This window comes from Dermacentor andersoni, chromosome 3 (assembly GCF_023375885.2).
Source record: "Dermacentor andersoni chromosome 3, qqDerAnde1_hic_scaffold, whole genome shotgun sequence".
NCBI lineage: Eukaryota > Metazoa > Arthropoda > Arachnida > Ixodida > Ixodidae > Dermacentor > Dermacentor andersoni.
This window is the reverse complement of record NC_092816.1, coordinates 130855947-130868998: the sequence shown is the minus strand read 5'-3', so window position 1 is coordinate 130868998 and position 13052 is coordinate 130855947. Positions and strand designations below refer to the sequence as shown.

Sequence of the window (13052 nt, the reverse complement as noted above, 5' to 3'; positions counted from 1 at the left end):
AAGCGCCTCCGTTTACGTATATACATTCTTTCTTTTTCTTCCTTTATCTTTCTTGTTTAGACTGAGGAAGCGCAGTCGGTGAGAAGTAGCAAGACTAGCTCACTTTTTCCTTTTAAATTTTAGTTGGCGCGAAGGAAATGTGACTTCCAGAAAAAAAAAAGTTCTGCGGGCTGGCAGCAGTGAAAGAAGAGAGAGATAAAGAGAATGTTCTGCTGATTCTTACCAGCGATCATCTTGGCCGACGACTCCTTCCTGTCCCAGTAGAAATGCACCAAAGTAGACATGGCGATTAACGTGATCCAGACGATGAAGATGCATCTGTTGGAGAAAAAAAAGAAGCTCGTGAAAGAAGAAAGAACCTATCAAACTTTGCTATCACAGTCAATGGCTTATGATTTCCTCGAGGCTCGTGTGCCCCATAGCTGAGAGAGATAAAACGTGTACGCAGGTACAGTAGTTTGCCACTGAGCCTGCGTTTTCTTAGGGCATGCTGCTGTGCTTTCGTGGAGAAAGTACAGCGACCTTACTCACGCCGTCTTCCGCTCAGCGCATGAAGATGACGTCTCTGTGTAGCGGCGTTCTTCTTGTACGTCAACGTTCGAGTCTTAAGGAGTACAATAACTCGGTGAGTACCCTGAACAAACCGATGCGCAAGTGGAAGTTCTCGCCGGAAATACAATGTTGATGTACCAAAATATCAGGTGTGCACGCTGACTAGCTCCCAGTCCTGGCCTATAGGTGGGTACAGAGTTCTCGGTTTTTATTTTACCGGAGTTGGGGTTTACATCGTCAGTTTTGCTTTTTCACGAAACCCAATCTTCCCTTCAGTGACATCTTTCCAGGTGGACTACCGCTGCCTTTTTTAGAGCGCAGCTCTTAGGCGCCCGTTTTCTGCGGAGAGCGTCGGCGTAACCGCGCGAACGAGCACAGCGAAAGATGAAAGCGAACAAGGAACGCAGCGGGGGACGAAAGACGCAAGGAGGAAAGCGGAGGAGGAGGGTATGGCGAAAGGATGAAAAGAAAAGCGTAGTGCAGCGACGATAGCTTGGAGATGGCGCCAGAGCAGCACGCGTCGTCTGGAAGGCTTGTCGGCGGCGGCTGCTATGAATAACGCCCACGCATTACCCATGCGCTCGCTATCGCACTCTGAAGATTAGTGAGGCAGTCACGCCACACTTCGCTCCGTTTACAACGTGCCGCACGAGACAGATTGTCCGCGCCAGCCAATATATCACGAAATGAAAGCACGTATAGAGCTGCGCTCAAATTTAGCGTTAGGGATCGTATCGTAATCGTCGGCGAATTCTTTCTTTATTTTTTCGCTGGATATTTTTTGTAACGCTCACAGACTTTCACCTGTGAATATTTTAGGCTTGTAATTGTGACACGTTCGTCGTAAAAACAAACCTTCACTAATTCTGCTGCCGGATAAATTATTAGTGGGGATGTCCGGCCAATACGAAAACGCAATTAGGAATAGAAAATCTTTGTGAATCCCACCTCTGCTTCACTAATTTTGTTGACGCAAAAGCGTGATGCATGCGTTTCGATGTTGCGCTACCACGCCGTAGTTGCCTCCAATACAAGAACAAACAGTTTCCAAAAGTAGTCTAGCAAAGACACAACCCTATTTGGCAATGTGACTATGTATGAAATACGAATGACTACATTTAATATTCGAACATAAGATACGGCTTTATTGGTAATCATACGTGGGTATATAGCTCCAAGAATGATTACAAAAGAAGAAAAGAAATGAATGTAGTGTGCAAGCACTGTGTTAACATAAGTGAACTTGCCCAGTTCGCCCACCGAAGTGGGAAGATTGTTATGAAGACCTGCTACGGCCCTAAGCCGTCTCACAGGTCAGGCCAACAGTACTTTAAGGCTCCTCGGCAGGGTCTCAAATCGAAATGCAGGCCTCAAGGAGGACAACCTCATCAGAGCATATCAGGCATTCTTCATCAGTCATGTGACGTACATTGCATCATAGCTGAACTGGGGGGAAAGGAGAGAAGGCTAAGCAAAATGCACTTATACGCTCCGGACTCTAAAGGGCTCTGGGACTCCCGCATGGAAAGAGTGCCGAACTCCTCAACAAGTTAGGACTTCATAACACCATAGATGAGCTCATTGAGGCGCATTCGATGTCACAAACTGCAAGACTCTCCAACACTAAGCCAGGGTGAAAAATTCTAGATGAAGTCGGAATACTGCCTCGAGGAGGAGACGTCTCTAAGTTCAATATACCCAAGGAGGTGGAGACACAATTAGTTGTAGACCCCATACCTAGAAATATTCATCCTGTCCACAACAAGGACCGAAGGGACGCCAAGGCCAAATGCATTCTGGGTAAACTGCACTAACAACAAAGCTCAGCTCTTTTTGTCGATGCAAATAGTTAGGGATCGGGAAACCGCTACGCTATTGCCGTGGTCGATGAGAGCGGTAAATTAATAAGCGCGGCGTCACTAAGAACGAGCTAAATTCATGCCGCCGAAGAAGCAAGCATAGCACTTGCAATTACAATGAGAAGGGGCTCCACAATTTTGTCCGATTCTCGTACAGCTATTAGGAACTATAAAGCCAGCTTCGTCTCAATGGAAGCACACAAGCTACTTACACACTGTCTGAATACTCATAATTACGAGCAACTGGATAGCTCACACCTAGTCTGGTTTCCGGCTCATCAGGGCCACTCGGTCAGCCCCAATGGCTGCAATCCTAACGAGCAAGCTCACTCTGCTGTGCGAGATCTCACATGCCGCGCATCAGATCAGGAACTGCTCAAGCTTGGATGACTGCGGCTCCTACAAAGATCCACTTACTACTTTTCACGACATCACCTCACACTATAGGGACGGCAGGAGGTTCTTTCCTCCTCCACATCAGAAGCTCAACCGAGCTCAGGCAGTCACATTAGGAATGATTCAAACTAAATCTTATCGCACACCTTTTGTGCTTAACGAAATTGACCAGGATTTTCCCGCGGAATGTGAAAGTTGTGGACACACTCCGTGTCTATTTGATCATATGTTCTGGCTCTGCCCCAACCAAAGGGCTTCGGATCTCAACAGTGAGGAGGACTGGAGTCGGCGCATATCCAGCGAAGTCCTCCAAGATCAACTCCTGGCCGTCCGGAGAGCTCACGACATCGGGAAAGCTTTTGGCCTACCGGTGCCTACGTGGGCGGAGCCACCGACTTAGCGTGGGGGCTTTTGCCCTCGGTCCCTAGTTTCTCTCGACCCAAATAACGTTCTTGCCATGAAGACCTAGGCCAGGACTTCTGCTCACCCCTCCGCGTACTGCACTCCATTTCCTCCCTTCCTCTCGTTTTTGTTGGAGGCAGAAGGGACTCAAATTTGTTTGTAAATGTATAGGACGATGTAGACAAATGAGAGAGAAAGGCAAATAAATTACATTAAAAAAAAGTTGGGTAGTTTCTCCCGAGGCGCGAAGCATTCAAAGCGATAGCAAGGTTTGGCGTTGCGTTAAAGCTCCTCGGGCAGTGTTCCAAGAACACGCGATGGTGGTAAGCTGGTGCGACACAGCACGCGAAGCAACAGCTGCCTGGCAGCTATTAGGCGTCTCACAACACTGGCGTGATGAAGGAGCGCCGGCAACGGAGCTGCAGGCATCGCACCTCAATGGTGTACGAGGTGAGATGGAAGGAAAACCGACAGTGTTTACAGCTTTTAAGTTTGGGCAGCTAATTCCGTCCCGCTCAGACAACTGCACGTACCACGATGTAGCATGCACACTGTCGCACAAAAGGAACGCTAGTGTTGGTAGTGGCCGACAGACATGGCCAGCAGCGGAAAGCAGAACACTGCCCTTACTTTATTGCAGAGCCGATTGAGCGGATAGTGAGCCTGCGCCCACTTGGATTTAGTTTTTCTATTTTTTTTTTGCCAGCCAAACCCACGGCGCGTCTCTTGCTTAAGGCCTTCTTACCTTCCAAGCGTGGCAAGAATGTGCGTCGTCGATACCGTGACAGCACGGCGTCGGCGTTGGCGGAGGGATCACACCTCGAGTGTCCATATAATTGTTATTGCAATAAAAATTATATTGCAATAAAAAAGTAAAGACTACTTGGGCGCTAGGACTCAAACGTCGACCCCTGCTTCGTCAGGCTCGTTGCGTAGGAGCGCTCTGAGCCATACCTAAAAGCTGTCTCGTAGATCACATAAGCATACCCGGCTGCTGAGCCCCTGTATAGATCGCCTCAGATGTAAGCAGTTTTGAGACAGACCAGGCCACCGCCCCAACGGGAATCACTCATGTCACTACCAGAACAAACGAAACGTCCACGACAGCGTGCTCGACGGCATAGCATACGGGAGAACAAATGCGTGTCGGATTTCACTTCGTCGCTCTCCATATTTTAGTCAATATCACAACGCTGCTTTCGCCGGTCTTGCTATAGCGAATGCGATGAAGTGGTGAAAGCGGTACTCCGCGAATCGCACCCACAAGGTGCTGCGAGACGCGAGACAACTGCACTGACAAAGCGTGTGCTTATGCCTTGCGATGTGTCGCCCGGCCGGAAGAGAGACATCACTGTGGTGAAGTATCCCTCGGGTACGAGTTTATACCAGCGAGAGTTTCGGACGTGTTCAGTTCGGTTCGTACTTATTCGAAATGTAGAAGAGGTGTTGGCCTTAGCAAGAAGGCTGTGTATATACAAACATAATGACGGCTCGGAGAAGCCATGGGCACGCGAGATAGCAGAGTGAACAAAACACTGGTTGTGAAATTTTGGCAAACGTCAAGACATCGGTGTGAAACGATGATCGGGATGTACACATGTCAAAATAATTCTTGAACACTACTGAGTTCAAAGCATCTATCTACACATGCATTGAGATACAATAATTACAAAGTATACGTTAACATAAAGTTACGCTTCGCTATAAAGGACACGTGATACGTAACTCATATAGGCGCGTATGGTTGCATGCACTTTGGATGCTTACAGAAAAGTAAACCACGCAAGTCTCCTGCTCGCAGCGCCTTTTTCCTGCCATGACCACGCTGTCAAATATTGATATCAGTTCAACAAGCGCTAAATGATTCCAATCATGTGTTCAAAGAATTAGCGGAAAATAAAGTACTTGTCAGGCCTGGCGGCTTCGAACATTATCAGAAAGGAGGGCCAAGCGAGTAACCATAGTAAAGTGGTCTTAGGGTGCTTTACAACGACACGGAATCATTTGAATACACAGTTAAAAATATCGGCAGATCTGAGCCGCCTCTGGCAAGCCTAACACAAAGTGCGACAATTGTATGTGATTTAACTGCTGAGATCAGGCACTCTAACAAATTAGTAACAACAAATAAGGTAACCGTTATAAGTTCACGTCGGTGCTGAAGGTTCAAGAGTCATGAACACGCGGACAAAACTTGTAGATAAAGTGTTGTCTAGGAAAGAAATTAGTATAATAAATAAAGATAAGGACGATGGTGCACGATGGAATTAGTGCCTCTGTACCCAGCCGAGTTGGATTGTCCTGCTGTTGGATTGAAGACGACCTATGTCTGCTTTGGCAGATGATCGGTGACGTCAAAGGTGCTCGACGCGATCCTGGCGCTATAGAAGTGCTGCAACATAACGTAGCGCTGGTCCCGCTGCGAGCAGCCCGTCCGGTAATTGTCAAAGTCGACGTCGTACAGCAGGACGCACAGATCTTCCGCCTTGCCCAGATGGGACATCTTGGCCTGCAGCGTTGTTTTGTCGTCGAACGCAATCGTGACGTTGAGGTAGCGGCCCAAGGTTCTTCTGAGCAGGCAACCCGGTACTGGCTTCACGTAATCCTTGAACTCGATCTTGAAGTCGCACACCTCGAAAAGAGCCATGCGGCCGGGCGTCTGGGACACGAGCTGCGCAGGCGCGGGCCGTTCCGTATCGCGTTCGTTGCCGGCATACAGTGCCAGCGACATGCTGACGCAGAGACCTTCGTACTTCTGAGGTTGCGCGTTCGGCGCGCTCCCTGGCACCGGATGTGCCCCGAAGAAGGGCGTGACGAGCGCCATGTGGTACGCGAAGACGGGCACGGACTGGTCGCAGTAGTCGTCCGAGAAGCTGTTGCCGCGCGACATCTGGTGAATCTTGAAGAAGGTCACGTTTAGGCTGCTCTGATGCGCGCGGAAAAACTTCATCGCGGAGACGTCTTCGGCGTCGACAATGGCGGTGATCTTGAAAGCGGCGCTGGGCGTGTTGAGCGAGACCAGGCGCCTGAGGATATCGATGAACTCCACCAGCCGCGGCATGGCGTCCTTGAACGGGGACTCGCAGGCGGCCTTGTCCGGAACCCAGTGCAGGTTGAATCCGGAAAGGTTGTACTTGCGGTACACGTCGTAGGCACCCTGCGCCAGCAGGTGTCGAACGCTGTCGTTCTCGCTGACCAGGTGAAAATCGGCACTGTCCTCGGGGTAGCCACCGAGCGTGAGGATCACGTCTACGTTGACGCCCTGAACCCGCGCGACATCTTTGATGACGGCGAGTCCGTATTGCTTGTCAAATTCTTCCGCCCGGCTGGTAAGGTTTCCGTCGGGCAGGCTCCAAGACCAATACACGATTCCCGGGCACAAGGCCAACGGGAGATACTGCGCTAGGAAGAAGTACCCACTAGGCCTCCTGAAGCGAGTCACGTTGAAGAGGCAGTATACGGGTTGCGGACCGTTGAGTGGAGCGCTGGGACTAGCCGACAGAGTCTGCCTGGGCACATCCGACAGGTTCTTGGCGCCGGGCACTTTGGCTTTCGTCCGCCGGCACTGGTCAGGAGTCGCTGTCGTACCGGCAGTGACGATTCCCTTTTCCTTTTCCTTAGTAGCCGTTGTCTTAATCGGTTGATCGACGGTTGGTAAAATGGGGTTCAACACATGGCCTGGTGGTGCCTCCGTGGCAGCGAACAGGCTCGCCTTGATGTAAGGAAGCAGTAAGATCACCAAAGGAACGGCTAGAATTGCGACTCCCACGATGCAGAAAGCCCACACCGTGATGAGACAGCCTCCGGAGCGTCGCCGGTGATTCGTCATGTCGTAGTCCGACGAGAAGGTTGATGGGTCGCGTACGTGCGTGCCGTACCTGGGCTCGTCGCCTTGCTGGTAGTCGTAGAGGTCGTAACCTCCTGCTTCTCTCGGGGCGTCGACTGGCGGCGGTTCCTGCGGCGGTTCCTGCGGCGGTTCCTGCGGCGGTTCCCGCGGCGATTCCGGCGCGCGCCGTCGCGAAGCCGCCGCCGACAGCCTTTCACTCTTGGAGCTCCGGCCACGCGACGACGCGTATTGCCGACGCTGTGGAGGCTCGCCTCCGGGGCTTCCCTCATCGTAGTGCATCCGGGATCGTCTGGAGAGCTCGCCTTCGCTTCGTCGTCCTCTCTGAGTGGTCACTCACGGTGGCGAACAACCGCGCAGCAGGACTGATTCGTCCTCGCAGTGCTGTACCCGTTGGTGCGACTACGCCCAGTGACAGCAAAGCACACGCTGGCGGAACGAAGCTGCAGCTCGCGTCTCGAGACTGCGCGCTGTACGAGGGTTTTCTCTCTTCTTTCTTGGCCGTCTCGAATCGCACAGAAAAAGACGGCGAGAAATGGGATCCGGGGTGCGGCTTTCTATAGGAGCAGTTAGATTATTTAATGTTAATGTGAGCCGGCTATAGATAAATAATGTGCTTTGAGGGGACGTCGGTAATATCGACTGTATATGCGCTGGCTTTAGTTTCTGTGATGGCCGCTAGGTGCCAAATACAGGGTGTCTAGAGAACTGGAGAACCTGGAAATGTCAAGGAATATGTAACCATATAGAAAATTAATGAAATTGTTAGGGGATTTATTGTTTCATAGGGGTGAGCCATGCAAAATGAGCATGCAAATTAAAGATTGAAATTCCTACAGGATGGATGCCCCGCAAAACCTTCATCTAACCAAAAAGCTGAACTTGTGCCTTGATGGACTCGTAGTAGTGTATTAGACAAGCACTTGTTGAAATCAATTAATGGTGTTCTTCCCAGAAATCAAGGCATTCGATGAATATTCATAGCTGGTTAGAGGCGTGCAAACAGCTGATGCTGCTAATTTCTGCACAGTGGTTAATACCCGCTTTCACCCAGAGAACCGAAATTGATTTGCCGAAGAGAGCACTGTGATGTCGTTAGCAGATGCACATGATTGAAGTCACTGTTTACGCCTCACCGTCGGGTGAGCATGAAACGAGCATCCTTGTAAAGGAGCCGTCTCGCTAGCTTCATGCTCGCCCTGCTCAACTTGGCTGCGCATGCTCGCCTGTACATTTTTTTTTTCTAATTTCTGTTTTGTTTGCAGCCACAACTAAGACTACAACTTATAAACTGAATGAAAAGACAGGGTATTGTGACGTTTATAATAGTTATACAAAACCTTCTGCAATTCATATACGCGAACTGTCTCCTGAGTTAGCTATCTGTCACTGCTAATAGCATATTTCGTTACGTATTGAAGTAAGCACGTCAAAATGCTTCCCGAATTCCGAGAACGTCTCCTGTCACCTACAGCAAAGGCAGTCAGTTCCACCTATTCCTTCTTTTTGTTTCGTTTTCTTCTCTCAGCTTGTCTGAATCAAGTCAAGGGCGGATATGTGTTTGCTTAGGCACATTAAACATCATGAATCAGTCAAAGTTAGGAGTCTGCGAATATTAAAACCTTTGTAATAGCGAACGAAATATTTTCCTATTCGATTCCGTCTTCTAATCGAATAGTGGCTCTATGAAACTGCGAATATTTTTCCAAAACTCTTTAAATAATTTACATCGTCAAGTGTGCTCGATCAAACTTAAAATTATACCACTAATATTATATTTTTTATCCTATCCACATTGAGGATAACGCGCGCTGCGTACGCCTACTCAACCGTAATATTACGGCAAAGAACAACCACTCGCTAAAGGATGTTGCTTAGACAAGAAATGCGGCAGTGGGGATTGTTTCGTACTATATATATATATATATATATATATATATATATATATATATATATATATATATACCGAGTGCGTCCTTTCATGGGATTAAATCAGACTACAGTTAAGTGCAGCGTACTTCACACAACAATGGCACCTTCACCAGGGACAGTTCAAGCTAGAGAAAAAGTGCATTTTTTTTTACTCTGCCATTGCCGCAGATGCCACTGCCGCAGCTAATGTACTCAGATATTCACTGGTCCACAAGGCTACATTTACAAACTGATAATGGATGAGCGCGGATGTTCACAGCAGCCCTGAGTTTGCGAACAATCTGCTGAGTTGCTTGTTATGCTTCCATTGTGCTTTTAAGGAAGCACGCTTTGTGATGTGCAGTGTAGCAACAGAAACATTCTGTTGTTCTGAATACCAGGCTTTTAAAGTTGTTTGATATTATAGTCAGAGAGTTTTACATGATTCGCAAGCTATACGAAATATATTTGATTCGTCTTTTTGGTAATATTTTTTTTCTTTTTAAATTCGGCCTCAGAAACTGCTAATCGCACACTCCTAGTCAAATTATACAACATTAATTATGTCCTCGTTGCACTGAGCCATTTAGGCTCCCTCTAGGAGGGAGCCTTCTGGGAGTGCTGGGAGGAAAGTACGCAGGTAAGAAAAGCCCATACGTTATCGTTATCGTTGGAGTGGTGGAGTCGCGCTTTGCTCGGTTGGTTGACTACTAGGCGAACGCTCGCTTTTTTTTTTTTTCTTTTGCGGACGTGGTCAGTCAATACGCCATCCAGATAAGCAGTGTTGCGAGTGAGTGAGTGAGTGAATCAACTTTTATTTGTTCCAGCAAAACGCGATAAAACGCGCACCAGGCTAATCCCACGACGGGACTGACAGATCTAGCTCGCCGGCCGAATCGCGGACGCGCTGGACGGCCAGGATTGGGTCCTGAATGACGGGACTTCGCAGCAGCGCGTCCCACTCTTCCTTCGTGAACTTCGGGCCCAGCGACCAGCACTCCGAGAGCATATGAGGCAAACCTCACCACAGGTCACGCAAAAACAATTCGGATAAATCTCGGGATATATGCTGTTAAGGGACGCCGGATTTGCTATGGGACGCCGGAGGAGTTCGTTTGCAGGAGTCTGAGTGTGACCGCCTGCGGCCTGCTTAGCTTGATGTGAGGTGACGGGAGAACCCTTCTCTCTAAGTAAAAGAACTTAGTGATTTCGTAGTGCGTGATAGGAGCGTCTCTGTGTCCGTGGAGAGAGTCGCCCGATCCGAGGGCAGCGCGGTCGGTAAAGCCACGTGCAGCCTCGCGGGCAGACTCGTTGAGGTTCAGAGGAACTCCCCCAATCGCCCCGACGTGTGCAGGGAACCAAAAGATCGAGTGTATGGAGGTGTTGCCGTGTTTGACGCCTTTCAGAATTTGAACTACCTGCCGGGCTACCTGGCCTTTCTGGAATGCCCTGACGGCGGCTTTCGAATCGCTATACACCCTTTCTCTCCGACAGTCTTGCATGGCGAGTGCAATGGCCACTTGCTCGGCCACCCCTGGGTTCGTCGTCCGGACGGAAGCACAGTTGATGACTTTGCCCAGCGTGTCCACGACGAAAACCGCAAAAGCAGTGTTGTCTATTTGAGAGAATCGGTGTGGGCTGCGCAGGTACGAGATAAACTGTGCAATGAGAAATTATCAAAATTCGCAGTGACCATACGGTCAATTTATTATTAAATTATTAATAACAGGCAATATTGCTTTTTTGGCCAACTGCCCCATTCTAGTTGCCATGGCTTCCTCTGAGTACGGGTGCAAAGCTGAATTGAGTGTCTATTACAAACGTGACATTTGCACGCAAACGACACCTACGATTGCTTCCAATTCCTCAGTGACGTGAGGATTACATAGAAGAAGCATCGGGGCAGCGCGATATTTATCGGAAGCGAACGAAAACAGCTGGGCAATCGAAACCGCGGCAGCCGCATCGTTTTCGTCCATGCATGTTCGTCCATGCATTTGTAGATACGCCGTTAGAAACTTCAGGCTATTGCGTAAAAAAAAAAGTGGTCATCTTATTTCTGAACGAAACTGCGCTACTGCAGAAGCTGAAGCCGGTGAGTACTAAAGCCAGTGAAATTATCCATAAAGAGATGCGATAGTAGCACTCAGCGTCGGCAATGACTGCTCGATCGAAACGTTCCAGGCCCGTTTCGAACGCCCGGACTGACGCGTCTTCCGGCGATGCAACCTAACTCAGTACGTTAATGTCCTTGCCGTATGTGCAGTGCTTTCCTCAGAAGGCAATATTATTACTTTTCCCAATGGCCGGGTTGCAATTAAACAGCGCTAACTCTCACGTGATGCCACTAGTCCTTGCAGCCGACACAGCGTTTCGACGCAGCCGGTGGCGGTTTGTCCCCTCACCACCATGGGTGTCGAGAAAAATGTATGCGAGCGTTAAAACGCGTTCGTGCGTTTCGTAGCCTTCAACGAGCATTTCTGTTTCCTGCAGGAATCTCACGCAAGCGAAGTGTACTGGCGAGTGCTGGCTGATGCCGCGCCAAGTCAAAACTGCTGATACGACGAGCCGTCTTTGGTTTACAACAGCCACGGGTCCACGCTGGTGGCTGGCTCTTTGTCACTCGATATCGAGAGGTGGTCTCGAGCACTCCGCCGATATGTAACGCACCCAACTTTGCGGACGTGATGAGAGGAGGGGAAGCGAAGTTCTACAGCATCATTTACTGCTTGCGAACGGAAATGGCCATGCGTTTGGTGGGGTAGTCGGGGTGCCGCCGTATCGGACTGTGACGTTGTTGCGGTTTCCGTTTCGTTTTAAAATCTGTTTATCCGCTAAAAGTGTAAAGTAGAAAGCGCGGGGAGCTGATTCCGCCATTCCCGTCACTTGCTTTCTCATTCCACAGTCACCGATATTTTTCATGAATGTTGAGCTACACTGTTGTGCACTCCACCTTAGCTTGAACATGATATTGAGCGAAGGTTCAGCCATACTGTGTAGGGTAAGAAAGAAAGAGGAACAACTTTTATTTAGGTAGCCGGTAGACTGGTGGGGGGGGGGGGGGGGCAACTTCGCCTAGATGGCGGCCAGAAGCCTGGGCTCTAGCGGCATCTTCGGTCTGGTGGACGGCCAAAAGTTGGTCTTCGGGGGCCGAGCTGAGCAGCACGGTCTCCCACTGCTTCCGAAGCTTAATTTTTTGGCCCTGTCGGGGCACCCGAGGGCAGGCCCAGGTAATGTGATTTAGGTCCGCCATTTCTTTACAAAATTTACATCTGGCCGAATATTCTTCTGGATGATAATGATTATAGGTCACCAGATTTGGGCAGGTATTGGTTTGAAGGAGGCGCCATTCCACCGCCCGCAGCTTATTAAGTGATGGGTGTGCGGGAGGAAAACGCACCCTCTCTCCTCTGCAATGGTTAGTTATCTCCCTGTAGCCAACCATTCCGTCCCCTGTCAGCCCGAGCCGCGACGTCCCGGTGGTTCGGCTTGTGAGTCCTCGGTGTCGGCCGCCTCGTTGTGGGGAGGGAGGAGTGCGCAGGCGCCCAGAAGACATGGACAACCCGCTAACCGCTGAAGTTTGCCAGGATTCGTTGTGATTCCGGCGAAATACACCTCTTTGCGTAATTTAGAATAGCGGTTTTAGAATCGCTGACTATTAAAAAAAAAAAAACGTGTGAGAAGGCTTTGCTTACGATAAATCTTAATCAGCGCTTTCCGCTTGCCACAAGGTCGAGTTCGCCTGGACCAGAAAGAAAAAGAAAGAAAAGAAATGTGGCCTGCGTTATGCGCTCCTTCTCTCTAAAAGTATCAGGAACTTTTGTTTCTTTGTTAACGGCTGAAGTAGCATAACATCACAGCGTTTAACGAATTTCGAGAACTGTGATAGCCGATTCCTCCAGTAGAGTGTCTGTCACAGCGGAGATGTTGAACAAGCCCGACTTACATTACTGCCAGCTGCACGTGGGTGATGCTGAAGTCGTTCCGCGAGCGGCACGCTGACACTGCGACTGATGTATTGGACCCGTTGAGCACTGAAAAGAGAAAACAAATGTGAGAGACAGATAGAGAGATAGAGATAGATAGAG

General features: G+C 49.4%; 1 protein-coding gene across 1 annotated transcript in view; it reads right to left on the bottom strand.

The window, feature by feature from the left end:
* The window catches only part of LOC126525223 (nose resistant to fluoxetine protein 6-like), a 100162-nt gene that overhangs the window by 38131 nt on the left and 48979 nt on the right, over positions 1-13052 (bottom strand). Inside the window, exons 4-5 of the mRNA XM_050173256.3 lie at positions 12911-12998; positions 224-318 (exon numbers count right to left, since the gene is read on the bottom strand). Of these exons, the coding sequence (XP_050029213.3) occupies positions 224-318; positions 12911-12998 (183 nt within the window). The remainder of the gene's footprint in view (positions 1-223; positions 319-12910; positions 12999-13052) is intronic.